The sequence below is a fragment of the Mixophyes fleayi genome, chromosome 1 (assembly GCF_038048845.1).
Source record: "Mixophyes fleayi isolate aMixFle1 chromosome 1, aMixFle1.hap1, whole genome shotgun sequence".
Classification (NCBI taxonomy): Eukaryota; Metazoa; Chordata; class Amphibia; order Anura; family Limnodynastidae; genus Mixophyes; species Mixophyes fleayi.
This window is the reverse complement of record NC_134402.1, coordinates 293,643,894-293,661,052: the sequence shown is the minus strand read 5'-3', so window position 1 is coordinate 293,661,052 and position 17,159 is coordinate 293,643,894. Positions and strand designations below refer to the sequence as shown.

At 39.4% G+C, this 17,159-nt stretch overlaps 1 protein-coding gene across 1 annotated transcript in view; it reads left to right on the top strand.

The window, feature by feature from the left end:
- The first annotated feature begins 596 nt into the window (after positions 1-596).
- Positions 597-17,159, top strand: part of LOC142108169 (uncharacterized) — a 92,423-nt gene continuing 75,860 nt past the window's right edge. The window contains exons 1-3 of the mRNA XM_075191786.1: positions 597-691; positions 5,086-7,594; positions 8,184-8,298. Of these exons, the coding sequence (XP_075047887.1) occupies positions 5,086-7,594; positions 8,184-8,298 (2,624 nt within the window). The 5' untranslated portion in view covers positions 597-691. The remainder of the gene's footprint in view (positions 692-5,085; positions 7,595-8,183; positions 8,299-17,159) is intronic.

The window sequence follows — 17,159 nt, the reverse complement described above, 5'->3', positions numbered from 1 at the left end:
TCTTCAAGAACGTCATTTGGTTTACTTCCGTGATATACAAGTAACTGGCAAAATAAACACTTGGTAAACAAGGGATAAACAGTTCAGTGAAAGTAGGTGATTTCACACGTCTCTTCCATTATTTCATTAGGCAGTAAACATCATGTTTGGGGTAATGTATAATGATGCTTTTTGACTACTATGGGTAGAAGAATAGTTGTCATGGACTTTGGCAGGTAGGTGACTGCTGTGGCAAATTTAGCAGGAACTACTGTAACAAAACATATTCCACAAGGAACAGTATACAAGGTGATTTTGGCATTAAAGTTTAAGGAAAAGGGAAATATATCATAAACTATGCTCAAGCTGACCATGCATACCCCTTGCAGACTTTTTAAAAAATGAAAAACATCATTAAACCATACTTCGGTCGTTTTGCAGGTTGCGTTTAAAAGCAATTCTAGCAATACAAACACTTAAAAAAGGTAAATTGAACTTTCCATATACAAACATATCCATCGCGTGAGTAGGCGAATTCACAGAAGTCGATGACGTATTTTCTCTCTAGGGGCGGATTCCACAGAGACGCGGCTGCGCCCTGCAGGCAAGCGTGCACTGTGTTAGGCGTCCCTGTTACTATGGTAACTTCGAGTCCGTCATCTTCCCACAGTCAGGCTATCCGTGTGCCTCTCACCGGCCTCAGAGAAGACAGGTAACATACCCAAGTATTTATATCTCAGTGATTTAATCCGATTGCATAATTACTTTACATGCATTTATAAACGAAACAATACATAACAACACAACTGCACCCCTCTGTCTCTCTTTTACTTTTTCTCTATAGATAGATAAGGTTAAGTGCGCACATAAAATCAACAAAATTCCTACTAGAATAATGTGTTACAATAGGAATTGTAATTGAATGTTTATCTTATATTGTTGTTATTATTTCCACTGCTTGTTACTTTATAGCACAATATTGTTTGTCATGTCTTGTGATTTATAAAACCAACAATCAGGTAATTTCACTTGTACCATTATATCAGTAAGGACAAACTACATGTAGGCAAAATAATAAGTATAACTCAGATGCTGAATGATTACATTATAGCCAGCAGGGCCTGATCAACCAATAGGCTGATCAGGCTGCAGCCTGGGGTGCTGGAGCCTGGAGGGCGCAACGTCGCCGAGAAAAAACCCCAATTCCCTGCCATTTTTTTTATTGAGGCATTGACGGGGCTGGAATCATCAGGACCGCCCCTTATCTAAAGCGGACAGACCGACTGTCACTAATACACAGGGTCCGATTAAGGGTTCCAGCCGCCCTAGGCTATTACCGCCGCAGCGCCCCCCCTCCCCCAAAAATAAGAATTCGCCAGCATTCAAACTTAGACAGATTGTGCATTCTCTCTTACCTGTTCTTGCTCTTCTCTGTTCCCTGTTCTTGCAGCTTTGTTGTCTTCTAGTTGGCTTCTGGAAAGTCTGGGTCCTGTTTTGAAAATATGCAGCAATTGTATTATAATGCTAAATGTTAACAAATCCTGAATGATTATGCTTCAAAACACAACAGTCCATTATGGCCAGGTCAAACTACCCCATAGCACAGGGATATGTAGGCAATAAAATATATGAAAATTGTTGTCAAAGAGCTATAATCAAATATAAACCTCTGTCAGCCCCACCTGACTAAAATGTAGCTTTTCTAATGACCCTAGAACCACAGAGACCATCCTCATAACCGCCACACAATACAAAGTTTATGCCCCCCCAAAGCTGCTCTAATTTTTTTAAATAGTTCCCTCAACCATTTCATCAGCCCCGTTCAGCCTCTTTACCTGCCCCCTTTTAGCATTGTCACCTGACCCCATTAGCCTCTTCACCTGACCCTTTAGCATTGTTACCTGCCCCCATTAACCTCTTCACCTGCCCCTTTAGCATTGTTACCTGCCCCCATTAACCTCTTCACCTGCCCCTTTAGCATTGTTACCTGCCCCCATTAACCTCTTCACCTGCCCTTTTAGCATTGTCACCTGCCCCCATTAGCCTCTTCACCTGCCCCCATTAACCTCTTCACCTGCCCCTTTAGCTTCTTTACCTGCCCCTATTAGCTTCTTTACCTGCCCCTATTAGCGTCTTCACTCGCTCCTTTAGAACTATCTGCTCCCATTAGCATTGTTATCTGCCCCTTTACCATTGTTACCAGCCCCTCCGCCCCCAGACATTAGGACTTACCTGCTGTTCTGGCGCAGTCTTCTCTCCAGCCGCCCAGCGCTATACATGACAGGCAGTCTGGCAGCGATCGCTGCTAGCTGCCTGTCAGTGCGGCCGCGGGAGCTTCTTACTCTGGTCACGTGAGATCAGGACCTCCACACCTCACGTGACCACAGTAAGAAGTGCCCGCGGCCGTGCTGACAGGCAGCTAGCAGCGATCGCTGCCAGACTGCCTGTCATGTATTAGTGACAGTCGGGCTGTCCGCTTTAGATAAGGGGCGGTCCTGATGATTCCAGCCCCGTCAATGCCTCAATAAAAAAAATGGCAGGGAATTGGTTTTTTTTCTCGGCGACGTTGCGCCCTCCAGGCTCCAGCGCCCTCCAGGCTCCAGCGCCCCAGGCTGCAGCCTGATCAGCCTATTGGTTGATCAGGCCCTGCTAATACATGACAGGCAGTCTGGCAGCGATCGCTGCTAGCTGCCTGTCAGCACGGCCGCGGGCACTTCTTACTGTGGTCACGTGAGGTGTGGAGGTCCTGATCTCACGTGACCAGAGTAAGAAGCTCCCGCGGCCGCACTGACAGGCAGCTAGCAGCGATCGCTGCCAGACTGCCTGTCATGTATAGCGCTGGGCGGCTGGAGAGAAGACTGCACCAGAACAGCAGGTAAGTCCTAATGTCTGGGGGCGGAGGGGCTGGTAACAATGGTAAAGGGGCAGATAACAATGCTAATGGGAGCAAATAGTTCTAAAGGAGCGAGTGAAGACGCTAATAGGGGCAGGTAAAGAAGCTAATAGGGGCAGGTGAAAAGGCTACAAGGGCAGGTAAAGAGGCAAAAGGGGCAGGTGAAATGGCTAAAGGGGCAGTTGACAATGCTAAAGGGGCAGTTGACAATGCTAAAGGGACAGGTGACAATGCTAAAGGGGCAGGTGAAGAGGTTAATGGGGGTATGTAACAATGCTAAAGGGGCAGGTGAAAAGGCTACAAGGGCAGGTGAAGAGGCTAAGGGGGCAGGTGAAGAGGCTAAAGGGTACAGGTGAAGAGGCTAAAGGGGGCAGGTGAAGAGGCTAAAGGGGGCAGGTGAAGAGGCTAAAGGGGGGCAGGTAAAGAGGCTAAAGGGGGCAGGTAAAGAGGCTAAAGGGGGCAGGTGACGAGGCTAAAGGGGGCAGGTGACGAGGCTAAATGGGGCAGGTGACGAGGCTAAAGGGGGCAGGTGACAATGCTAAAGGGGCAGGTGACAATGCTAAAGGGGCAGGTGAAGAGGTTAATGGGGGCAGGTAACAATGCTAAAGGGGCAGGTGAAGAGGTTAATGGGGGCAGGTGAAGAGGTTAATGGGGGCAGGTGAAGAGGCTAATGGGGACAGGTGACAATGCTAAAAGGGCAGGTGAAGAGGTTAATGGGGGCAGGTAACAATGCTAAAGGGGCAGGTGAAGAGGTTAATGGGGGCAGGTAACAATGCTAAAGGGGCAGGTGAAGAGGTTAATGGGGGCAGGTAACAATGCTAATGTGGTGCAGATAACAATGCTAATGGGGGCAGATAACAATGCTAAAGGGTCAGGTGAAGAGGCTAATGTGGTCAGGTGACAATGCTAAAAGGGGGCAGGTAAAGAGGCTGAACGGGGCTGATGAAATGGTTGAGGGAACTATTTAAAAAAATTAGAGCAGCTTTGGGGGGGCATAAACTTTGTATTGTGTGGCGGTTATGAGGATGGTCTCTGTGGTTCTAGGGTCATTAGAAAAGCTACATTTTAGTCAGGTGGGGCTGACAGAGGTTTATATTTGATTATAGCTCTTTGACAACAATTTTCATATATTTTATTGCCTACATATCCCTGTGCTATGGGGTAGTTTGACCTGGCCATAATGGACTGTTGTGTTTTGAAGCATAATCATTCAGGATTTGTTAACATTTAGCATTATAATACAATTGCTGCATATTTTCAAAACAGGACCCAGACTTTCCAGAAGCCAACTAGAAGACAACAAAGCTGCAAGAACAGGGAACAGAGAAGAGCAAGAACAGGTAAGAGAGAATGCACAATCTGTCTAAGTTTGAATGCTGGCGAATTCTTATTTTTGGGGGAGGGGGGGCGCTGCGGCGGTAATAGCCTAGGGCGGCTGGAACCCTTAATCGGACCCTGATAGCCAGTATTATATCCAGTGGTCTAAGTGGGGGTGTCTAAAGTACACTGCACCAAGATGCAGTAACATAATGCTAGGTGTGACAGCAAAGTGCCCCTCTAAATCATATTAAAATGTTGCCCATTATTCATTCACTCCCCGGTGCCCTATTTTTATATAATTCTAAATCCCAAATGCATTAAAAAAACACTAGAAATAAAATACAAGTTTTCTTATTTAGAAAAGGGAACTATTAACATTCACAAATATATACCGTAACAGAACGTGTTATGTTTGACATTCTATTTTCATCTTCTGTGTAGCTAAGAGCAGCCTATTGTTCTATGTTATCAGATATTTATGGATAAAGGGGGGCAGAAGACATAGTATTGGAACCCACAACCCCTGATCTTACTTTTTTCTTTTGCAAAGTTAATGCAAAATGGATAAGTACTACTAGCCTTAAGTGACATTTTTCAAAATGTATAATTTTGTTTTATAACATTTATTGTAATGATTATGAAAATCTGAATCAGTTTGTTTATATTTTGGTGCAAAAAACACATTAATATGAAAGTGGAGCTATATTTACTAGACTACATTATTTTTAACTACATTATTAAACATCATTGTTTAAAAATATCAGTACATTTCTTGTACTTGCTACACTTAGTAAGTACAAATATAAATACAGTGACTGCAGTGACTTACAGTGAATTATCTTACCCATGTTCTACTTTGTATTTACATGACTATATTTGTGATTTTCTTACAGATGGAGCAGTCAATTCATAATTTGGCATCTCCAAAGCCTGATAATGGGATTGGTACTGTAGATACCCCAAGAACAAGTAATCTAAAATTTCTGCGGGCTAAGAGGTTAAGTTATTTTTGTGGAAAAAGTGTTCAGAGTCACTTATCCAACACAGAAGAAACCAAATGTGTTGGGATCCAGAAGAACCAGCAACATACGGTGGCTCAAACACCACGTAGAAGCTGTTCTGCACCAACCTCAAAACGAGAACAGTCTGTTTCATTAGCTTGCAATGCCCATAAAAGAGCCAATCTTAAAGCAAATATTAGTTCTCCCGATGAAGCAATACATTTGCAAGGAGCAGAAGAAACAAGTACTATAGAACCTGCTACTCCTCAAATTCTACAAAGAAACCCAGGAAAAGAAAGTACTTCAGAACTTCCCGGTCATCATAGTGTCCCATCGGAAAATGAAGGGAAAACAAAGGATTCTACTAATCGCAATAACTTGAGAAAGGCACCAGAAAAGTCTTGGGCTAACAAATCTATTCATGATAGTCTGCAACAAGCACCAGCAAAATCTAATCCACTGGAAGCTTCTACTCAACATAGTCTACAACCAGCACCTAAAGAGAAGACTACGGAGGCACTGATTCACTATAGCTTGCAACCATCACTAGGAAAAGCAGGGAGTAAGGTCATTTCTACTCACCCTATTTTGCAACCAGAAGAAAAGGAGACTACCATTATGGAATTTCCCACTTGCAGTAACCCACAATATAAACCAGAAAAGGCAAGGACTAAAGATTCTTTCACTCAGAATCATCTGAAACCAGGACCAGGAAAAGCAGAAAGGAATATACCTTCTACTCACCGTAGTCTTCTAAGGAGCAGCTTTGTTTCTGATTTGGATCAAGATCTTCTTGAAGATTTATCTGTTCCAGAAACCGAAAAACTTCAGCATGTAATGACTTGGGCAAAAAAGTTTCTGAACAAATCTAATGGCAGAGATAACTTGCCTGTCCGTGAAAGTGATGACCTTCTGCCGAATAATATGGATGAACGATCCGTGACAGATAAGTACTGCAAATCAAACAGTGCTTCCGCTGACAGTTCAGCACAATATGACGTACGTGTTGAGTCTAATGATTATGGCTTTAAAAAACAACCTTATCTTAATGATCAATGTAAGGAATCAGCTCCAATTACATTCTGGGTGCCAAAAAGTCCCAGAAACAAATTCAAAACCAATTCCGTTTTCAATCAGGTTTCACGTGCCACACCAGAACCAGATCTCTTTTTATCCAAAATGCCTGTGTCCACTGTCTCTCATAGCGACCACAAAGCTGATAAAGATCATTTTAATAAACCTTTACAGATCATGCATCCACAAGTGGGGACAAATAGACTTTATAAAGATCCCTTCAGAAATAAAAGTTCTACTCATCTGATAGAACAATTTGTCGATTGCAACGAATCAGTTTGTAGTGATGATGAAGATATATATAGGAATGGCTTTAAGTCTAATCAATGGGATTGTAATATAGAAGCCAGTAAAGTTTCTGAATCAGATATAGACAAGAAGGACAATTTTACAGACAGAGTAGATGACACAAGCTCAACAGAGTCCAGTCTTGATACTGAAAGGCTAAATGCTCTTCTAGATAACCTTGGTATTATTCACAAGGGTTCAGAAAAGAAAACAAGTTCTGTAGAAAAAGATGGGTCAAGAACAGACAGAACATTTTTAGTGGAAAAGTGTGCAGAATCTGTTGACGGCTCAGCAATGTCAGCGTCAATCGAGGTTCTAGACTGGTCACAGCCTCACTCATATAGGGTCTGCTCTAACATGTGTTTGTCTGAGGATTCTACAACAAAAGTATACCAAGTGTGCCCCGCGTGCAGTTTTTTCAATACTAAAATAACAAGCTGGTGTTCAGAGTGTGGTTCATTTTTAGATAGCGACAAAGGCCGAGCTCTAAGAAATGATACAGACAAAAAGTTCCAAAAGTCACCAACTTCACATCAAAGTGTGTTAGAAGATTTTTTTAGTGTCAAGAAAGACATTGTAAAAGGTCTTGATAAAATCCCTGTGTCAAAGCAGAATGATAAAGAATGTGGAAGAACAGTCTGTTGGGAGGAGGACAACTCTGATGTAGTCTCTGACGGCGGTGGCAGTGTTCTTGAGAAATATTTACTTTACGTGCAACAGCTGGATTTGATAAGGAAAGAAAAGGAGGAGCAGAATAAATATGAAGAAGAATGCTTTGATGACATGTCAAGTGAAGATGAGTCATCTAAAGAGTACTCCAAGCCTCAACTAAATCACAATATTACCAAGACCAATGTAACCAATACACGTGCCACAAGTGATTATGATAACACCGCAACACAGTTTTTGGAAAACCCAAATTGTTTAGCGAAATCTGATTTATGCCGCTGTGATCAACAATCTAGGATTGAGAACCATTTGACAGCCTCCACTGAGAAAAGCTATGAGACTGAAGCTTCCAACCTCAAGGGGGCACTAGGTAAAGCACAAGTTGATGATGACATATTTTTTACATAGTTACTCTATGTTATTGCAGGAATGTGTTAAATTGATAATTTATTATCACATATGAGTTTTTCCTCTTATTGTAAGTCTCATCACATTAAACAATTGTGCACATGATCTGCTGTGTATACATGAAATCTGGCCATTGTCTTAGAAACATATTTTGATTGTACAGTACATTTTGTATTTAATAAATTGAAGCAGTCATTTGATTTAATTTTTGGCCCATGCTGTTTATTTTGTGGAGAGCTTTAGTCATTATTTTTTTTTTTTTAACTTCAATAGTATTTTTATTATTAATTTTTCAAAAATTATGGGGTACAGAAAGAAGAAAGGGATGGGGGGTAAGGAAAGGACACAAAATTAAAAGGGGAAGGGTTGAGGGGGTACGTAGTGGGGGGAACACATTAAACAATTCTGCTGTTAAACCATATTGCTTTAGTCATTATTTTAATACGCAAAAATTTTTTTATCTAATTTGAGATTTCTCTTTCACACAGATAAAAACCAAACATGCTAAGTTATTAAATAAATTGATTTATAACTATCATTACATATTTTAGATAGAAAGCTGCAGAAAGCCACACATATTTCATCAAAAGTGACTGGTCCTAAGAGGTATTGGGAGAAGTCCAGTCTTGCTTGGTCCTCATACACACATGGAGAGCTGAAGCCAAGGTTTGCTTATCCTATTCTTCTTGAGAAAACGTTGGGTTTGTAGTTCATTTATGGGGTTTGAAGTGTTGTTTAGATAAATAAGGACATTTGATTGCTAGACTTGACTAACTTTATGTATTTCCAGAGTAACGTGGCAACCCAAGATAGTCACGCTGTAGGAAATTATGTAGACTCTATAAAGATTCTTCCAAACCTGCTCATAAAGCGTGGCATCAAGCAGAATGCCATTGTTTTTGTATCTGTTCCACAGTCCTCTTTAAATTCTACCAAAGCCCTCTTGTCAGCCTTATTCAAGTGTGAACAGCATATACATTAACATTTGGGTGTGACCTAGTGGCAGGTGGGAGATTTGAGATTATATAATGCTAGCCAGAGATCTTAATGTTTTCTGTGCAGTTACAGTGCAAAATATATCTATATTTGTGGGAGCTTATCATACATAGTTAGAAACAACTGCTGTATCCAAGCACAAAGCAGCTAGATATCTGTGCAATTTGGCCATACTAGGATGTGGCTAGCGGTACAGATCTGTCTGTTTGGAACTAATGTCAAACAGTGGGATCTTATTGGGCACACTCAGTTCAGTTCTGTGATGACCTTACACACATAGGGGTAATTGTCTAACACCATTTTCTGCCAGCTGATCAACGTCCAAAAGTTCTCAGTCAGATATTGGTTGGGATCAGTGGTTGTTTTGTGCACACACATTAGTTATAAAAAAAAAGCCTAATCATCAGTAGTACACTGTGTATAGGTACCATAAAGTGTATACAGATCAAAACAGAAGATATATTTGTATTGTATTATTTATAACAATTGGCCAGTCATCTTAGCAGCAGCGTAGCGCACCTGGCTGAACAGGGTGTCACATGATTGGATGTAAGCCAATCACATGATGCTCACATTCATTTATGTGATGCCCTCTTCAAATAGGTATGACCCTCTGATGTCAGTTTGTCAACTGATCGCAATATAGGGCTATTCAAAAAGAATGAACTGATTTCATTATGCAATATTTTATTAAGGAAAAGTAAAACAAAACTCCAGCCAAGTCACAAATATTCTACTCATAATCAAGTATTATTTCCTGTATTACAAGTGTTCAATGTGATTTTAGTTCTCAAGCATCGTCATGGTCATCATGAAATAACTTAGAAACCTCCTCTTTCAAATGGTCAGTGACTTATTTCATGACGATGCTTGAGAACTGAAATCACATTGAACACTTGTAATACAGGAAATAAAACTTGATTATGAGTAGAATATTTATGGCTGGACTTTTGTTTTACTTTTCCTTAATAAAATATTGAACCAATTTCATTATGCATTCTTTTTGAATAGCCCTGTATAATATTGTTATTTGCCTAGCTATAGCCAAACTCTTTAATGTATTTTATTTAACTATTTATCTGTACATGTATGCCTATGTGGTGTAGTAAAACTAGATTATCTACTTACATGGATCAATTCTGTGCTTTAGATGGATTATGCTTGCTCACAGTAGCTGCACACAATGCTGCCTTGCTGGGTATTCATTGCAATTAATATTATAATGATAAAAACACTTTAATGTTTTAATTTAATATTGTGAACTCCTGTAATAGTTACAAGGTCAGCAGAACAATGTTTCTTTATTCAGTACTACAAGGCTTCCCGCTGCTTAAGTGGTTACTTTATGTGCAGGATTCATTTAAACTAAAGATGACTGCTCTGTAATTAAAGTTAATTTAAAAGAAAATTGTCTCTGTGATGTTTGCGGTAAAAACTACCAGGCTGATTTGAAATGTGCTTAGAAGTAAAAGTATAATAAGTAGACCAATTCTACTTTACATCTTCTTCCTTCTTTAATGCAGATACAGTACCTATCAACATTTTGCGGATATTACTCACCTTAATGTCTTGGCATAGCTTTCCATTGCAATAATTTGGTTGTGCTAGCTATGTTATTGACACCACTAATAATGAGCCTGATGTACTTCTTTCCTATGTAGACTGATAGTAAATATCATTTGGATTACCCATAGTCAATAATGTTTATTCGTTCACTAATATTAAAATAATATTTTTGTTATCATTCACTTTTAAGAAAGGCATCACACGTTGCTGTATAATATACATTAATTCTCATAATTATCTGATGATAGCTGAGTACAATAAAAATCAGTTTAAATATCTGTACAAGTGTTAGCCTCCCATACTGTTTCATGTATGTCTGTCTTTTGAAAATAAGTTGAATTGGATGAATAACTTAACTTAGTGTAGTCTCAACCAACTGAAAATAAAAATTAGACTACCTAAAAGAATCACATTTTCAAAATCATTGTGTCCACTTCTATTCCAAAATAGAAACAAAGAGCATATTAGTGAAGAATTGTGGAAAACATAGATACAGAATATAGTGTTCATAGAATTAAGCCAGTAGTATCACATCCAGGTGTGTTCTGGGGGTTAAAATATCCAATTTAACATTACTACCGGTGCAGATTTTGCTTTTAGAAGATAAGTATTATATATTATTGAATGCTATATTTAGAATTTTAGAACCAATAATGCACTAAGAAAAACATCCACAATAACAATTGAACAATTGAAATGGCTTAATAATTACATTTCAACTATAATTACATAATGTTTTTTTTTACTTGTTGAGTAAATATTTTGTGTGCTTGAAAACAATAAACACTAGATGGCTCAAGTGAGCTAAGGTAAAAGTAGCTACACCACACATTTATTGTGTTACACAGCAAATATAGGTAACAAAATGCAAAGCTTTCTTAACATCTTCTAAATGATGTTATGGAGGTCTGACCTTATGTATCGTGTTTCATTCTGGGACGTAGCGGAAGCCTAACAGGATTTTAGGTTAACAGAACAATGTATTTTACCTTAGTGTTTAATATTTGAATACATTTTTATAGAGCACTCTTAAATTAGCGAGTAATATCTAATATCAGGGGCGCCTAGAGGGGGTGTGGGTACAAAACATTTGGGCCTCCATTGGAGTCTGGCGGGGAATGATGATGTGGCTTCAGTTTCAGCTGCTTATTGAGGGCCCCCTTGAGCTTGATTGTGGGCGAGCAAGAGTGACTGCACGGACCAACTTCATATTGGTCCAAGGCCACACCCTTCCTAGGCTGCGCCCACATTATCGGCTCTTACCAAAGCTGCGTGTGCAGCCTAACACGGCGCAAAAGAAGCGGCTGCACTAGGAAAAGAGGTTTGCGCTTGATGTCCCTGAGTAGTATAATACTGTAATAGTATAGTACTTTAAGTCCTTCTGTTATTATGAAGTTGACAGTATTCCTCTCCATAGAGCAAATATCAAAATCCCCCTGATTGGAATCCCTCTTGTTACCTAAAGCCTACTTATTTTTGTTGCTGGGAAAAATAGTGCATTACACATGACCATAAACACGGAGATCCAACATGAGAATTAGATAACAAGAGTTCCTGTTAGGTGTGGAGGCTGCTATTTGACACAGAGGTGTCATATTTTTATTTAGAAGGGATTGTCCACTTTGGGTACAACACAATCACCTTTTGTGTCACATAGAGCAATGTTTTTCTGTTTCAGAGATTACAAATTCTTGGCAGCCTGCTATATATATATATATATATATATGGTGATTTTTTGTTCTCAACGTTAATGGGACAAAATATCCCAAGTGGTGTAATATTTCTTGTAAAGCGCAAGTGTCCACTTTTCATGTACAACCCACTAACAAAGATGTTTACAATTACATACAATAATATTATCCTATGTTCTGCTGATGAGGAATAAGCAATTTACTATTTGTAGTAGGCAGCTTAATGGTCACAAATACAATCAGCAATATTCAAGCTTAGCCTGATCATTAAAGTTACCGGGAGATCCAACAAATGACTAAGTGGGCTCTGTTATGTTCCATATTTAAGAGGATTAAAAGAACTAGTAATGTTTAATTAAAATATATAACACAATAAAATATAAAAGGCAGGATGTTTTAGTGCTAAATACATACACACATTGAATAGGAGATTCATTTATGAACAAGCAAAACTGTACCCCTTCAGCAAATTAGTTCTGCTTCAAATTGTGGCCACATCCAAATTAGATTTTGTTTCCATGGTTTGAGGGTTGTCACAGAGCTTTTTTCTACTCGCTAAAATACTTTTTATGGGTGCGTAGGAGGCGAAAGTAATTAGGAGTTGTTACTTTGTGATCTATTTAATACACAAAAGAGGTTGGAAGGAGCAATATTTTAGGAGAAAAAGAAAAAAGTTTAAGGATGGTTTTTAAAGTAGTAGGACTTTCAATTAATAATTTTAATATTTTTGCCATGCATATTTCCAGCAGGGTCTTCAAACCTCAAAAGTAGGCATAAACGAATTTAATGGTAACCGTGATGTTGGCGTGCAACCGTGTTGCACAAAGTGGATATATGCGTAGTGGGAAGGGGCATTTTTACAATTTTGTGAATAATTTTGGTGGGTTGAATCTTTTATTCAACCCACAGAAGTTATTTACAAAAGACAGGACAGGGCATTTAGGTGATCCTCAGGAGTTGAATTGAATTTTACCTGCATCTTCAGCTAATTCAATTTTCTTTGGCATTATGTCCAAACTGCATGAATTCTAAGGGAATTAGGTAACATAGTTATAATTCTTAAATTCAAGGATACACAGGAAGCAAACATACTCTTGAAGGAGTGGGAGGGTATTTTAACCATTTTCAGTATAGAGTACTGCAATTTATTATGTAGCTATTTAGACAAATGTTATGAACTCACTTCTATAAAAGGACTGTTTTATATATTATGTTATGTTATATATACTGTATGTATGGTAAATTTGAGACAAATGTATTGGAAAATATATTTTATTTTCAACTGATATTTAAAAATTTAGGGGCAGATTCAGTTTGGCGCGAGAAATGCGTTATATCTCTGGAACAGTCTGCGGAGACACAACGAGCCAGAGTTTTTACAGAAATCTCCGCTCATTTTCCCCTCTCGTCCCATAGTGGTGCGCAGAAAATGAGCCAAGATTTCTTACCATAATAGCTGCCAATATGCGCATCTGAACATGGAGATGTTCACCGGCAACTCGCTCTGAATTGAAGCTGTCCCTCGGGTCGGTCCCATAGTGGGCTACTAGCCTGGGTCACTGGGCCACCTGCATTTTTTTTCCCTTTAAAATGTTCCTAATAGGCTGCTGAGTCAAGTCTTGCCCCCCAGGCTAAAATCTGGTTCTCTGGTTCTATACACAGACCCCCTCTCACTAATTATTTTGATCATGGCATTATGAGAGGGAAGAGAGAGGCAGAGCAAAAGCAACACCCAAAATGCACATACATTCACTGAATGTGATATAATGGCACTGGTATTACATCATGAAAACGCCCAGACTTAAATAAAATGGCACAGAATAGTGGGGAAATATATATATATATATATATCTCACATGCAATGTGGGCAAGACTTAAATTGTGTTGCTTCACTCATACAGATTAGTTTTCAAATAACAACTACAATGCTTTATTTATTGCATACAAATGATTAGGTAACTTTACTGAGACAAATAAAGGGGTGAATTCATAAATCACATTTATGAATCTCTCTTATAACTTAACCCTAGCCCATAATTGCAGACACCTTGTTACCTAGCTATGTGAAGATACCATTTCATGTCAGCCTGGCACTGTAATGAGACACTAAAGGTCATTCACGAACCACAAAAAAATGCAGATGGGTAGAGCGTACTTTATGCATTAATGCAACCTTGTGCACACACAGCTGCACATCTTCATTGCATTTGTTTTCAATTGTCCTTGTACAGCTACAAGATTGTATATCTGTGATACCTCTGCACATACTGGCAAAAGTAAAAACACCACTTCAAAGTCTTGCTTACTGTCAGTTTTTGGACCACTCCATTACTTAATTATAATTAATCAGCACATTGTCATTGTTTTATGATAATTTTGTTTTTTGTGTGCACATAAATGTGTTCTCTTTCACAAGAATATTTTTATTAACACTTGGAGGTAAATGTATCAAGCTGAGAGTTTTCCGGCGTATTTGAAAAGTGGAGATGTTGCCTATAGCAACCAATCAGATTCTAGCTGTCATTTTGTAGAATGTACTAAATAAATGATAGCTAGAATCTGATTGATTTTTCAAAACCCGCCAGAAAACTCTCAGCTTGATACATTTACCCCTTGGTAGGTAAAGTGATGAGCACGTGTGGTATACATTAACAGCCATCTCTCACAAACATGGAAACAACATGCCTGCTGCAAATTAAATGTGCAGATGTTCTGTAGGTCACAGTACATGTATATCTGTAACAGATTTCATCAACAATACTTGTCACACTTGCCCCACTCCCATTACTAGGGGCCAGAGGAGGGCTGTCAAATTTTAGCCCGGGGGACAAGACTCGACTCAGCAGCCTATTTCGAACATTTTAAAGGACAAAAATGCAGGTGGCCCAGTGAACCAGCCTAAAGTAGCCCACTATGGGACTGGCCCAGGGGCAGATCCCCTTCTGTCCCCCAGACCATCTTGCCCCTGCTGGGGGCATCCAGGTGATCCATGAGTATGGTGAAATTATTAAAGACACGGAAGTTGTTTCTTTCAGTCCACAGTCTCTTGGCAAATTGATTCATCTGTGACTATGTGGAGGTTTGGGAAACCTATTCCTTATAACACACACATACTGTATATAATGTCCATGCCATGCCCTACCTGCCTCATATATATCTGTAGAAACTGATTTTTCACAGGTCTTTCAATGTTATTACACCACAACCCCAAATGTAGTTTTGAAAAGTGTCCCCAAATTGTTTGCAAAACTCCATATGAGTGAATTAATGGTTCTTGACCTTAGATCTAAATTATATCGCCTAAAGCCCCCTCAGCAGATATATAAAGTCTCCAGCATCAGCAGAATAAGATAATAAACCCCAATCAGCCTTGCTCCCCTCCCCAAAAAGGAATACAATTTTGAACCCTGCAAATGTTGACATCTTGATGACTTACCTGTGGGAGCGGATACAACCCGGTGGTGTAAAACGATCAGATCAAAAGCAAAGAATGAGACCCAATCTCCGTCAGTACTGAGCTACTAAACAAGTTCAAGCCCTTTTGTGGTGTAGAAATGCGCTTGAAATTACACCCTCTCCACCACTTTATCTCATTTCAATTATCGCACTCCACAATCTGAAATCTTGTTTGTCTGCCAGAACTGTTCTTACCCTGTTCTTTGCTAGGAATGCCATCACTGTAGCCAACTCCATTCCCCTGACTAAACAAATTGCTGCAAATGCTGCTATATTACAGTAAATATATGTGCACAGTGGTCCAAGGGTGCTTTTGTGTTGTGGAAATGCCATTTATACTTTGTAAGTGACCTTTATTAAAAGTTTTCTTTCACACGTTTATATAAGTATAATACACAAGTAATAATAATATATATTTATGTATAAACAGTGGAGTTAATTTAGAAAGTATAAAACGGCTGAGGTGAAGCGCAAAATCAACTTTAGTCTCACTTCTGTTTGCACAAGTGCACCTATGTTTACATCAAAAGTTTATGGAGCAAGATGGCGGTGTTTGCGGAAGAGCAGAAGTTCGCACAGGACAAAGGAAGGAACTGGGTGGAGTTGGGTCAGTGCTTGCTAAGTACAGAGTAAGTGCACTGCTATATCTACTTTGAAAGAGCAGTGCATAAGATTTCATTTTACAAAGCAAGAGAATTAAAATGAGATAAAGGAATGGAGAGGGAACATTTTTAGGGGTGCTCTTTGTGGTGTGAAGGGGAACACAGCTAATTTCATTACGGAAGAGTGTAGCAGTATCTAATGTGACCCAGATGGGCAGAGAGGACACCAGAGATGTTGTTATAGTCCAAGGTGTGAGTGAAATGGCTGTAAAAGGACACAAGTGAGAGTGTCAGATGTACCAAGCAAGACTGGGAGTGCAACGTATGTAGAGAGTGTCAGATGTACCAAGCAAGACTGGGAGTGCACCGTATGTAGAGAGTGTCAGATGTACCAAGCAAGACTGGGAGTGCACCGTATGTAGAGTGTGTCAGATCCTGCACAAATGTGAATAAACGTGAGAATCCCAGGAGGGACAGAGTGACCACAGTGAGATGTGATAAAACAAAAGAGATGTTATCTCCTCAGAGAAGGGGTGAGTAACCATGATTGCTAGAGAAAGAGTAAGCTTTCCTGTTTTGAAAGAAAGAGTGCATGAGAGCGCTGCACTGAAAAACAAAATGTTTATAAGTGTATTGAACCACATCCCCAATTGTGGGAAATGTTTAAAATCCCCAAATGTGGTAAATGTTTAACAGTGTTAATGAGGTAAAAACATGCCTGCAGGTAGATAGTGTCGAAGTCAGCAAATTGGATAAAGTCATTTCAATTAATATCGAGCAAACTTGATTGTCTTTGTCTGAAATTATGCGTAGAGCACGCTACGGCGTGGAAGGGAGTATCCAGCCGCAACACGTGGCAATAACAGTTTTTACACTTTTGTATACATTCGCACAAACACACACATTTGTAAATAGTACACATTAATCGTAGTCGCAACACATAGTTATTTATGTCGAAATATAGTAGTGTTTATGTGTAATATTATAAGTTATATGCATATTAGTGATACATATGGTTCAGGTTAAAGGAAATGTGTCATGTCTGATATCATATTGATCCCCTTTACATCAGCAGCTGTCCGGTGCATTCGGCGAAGAGATCGCACATTGCATACTCTAGTTATTTATGTTAGGGAATAAACCTTTAATATGATGCTGACTGTAAAATGATAATGGACTGGTTGTAATTGGAGTTTTGGCGGGAAGAACAGAGCAC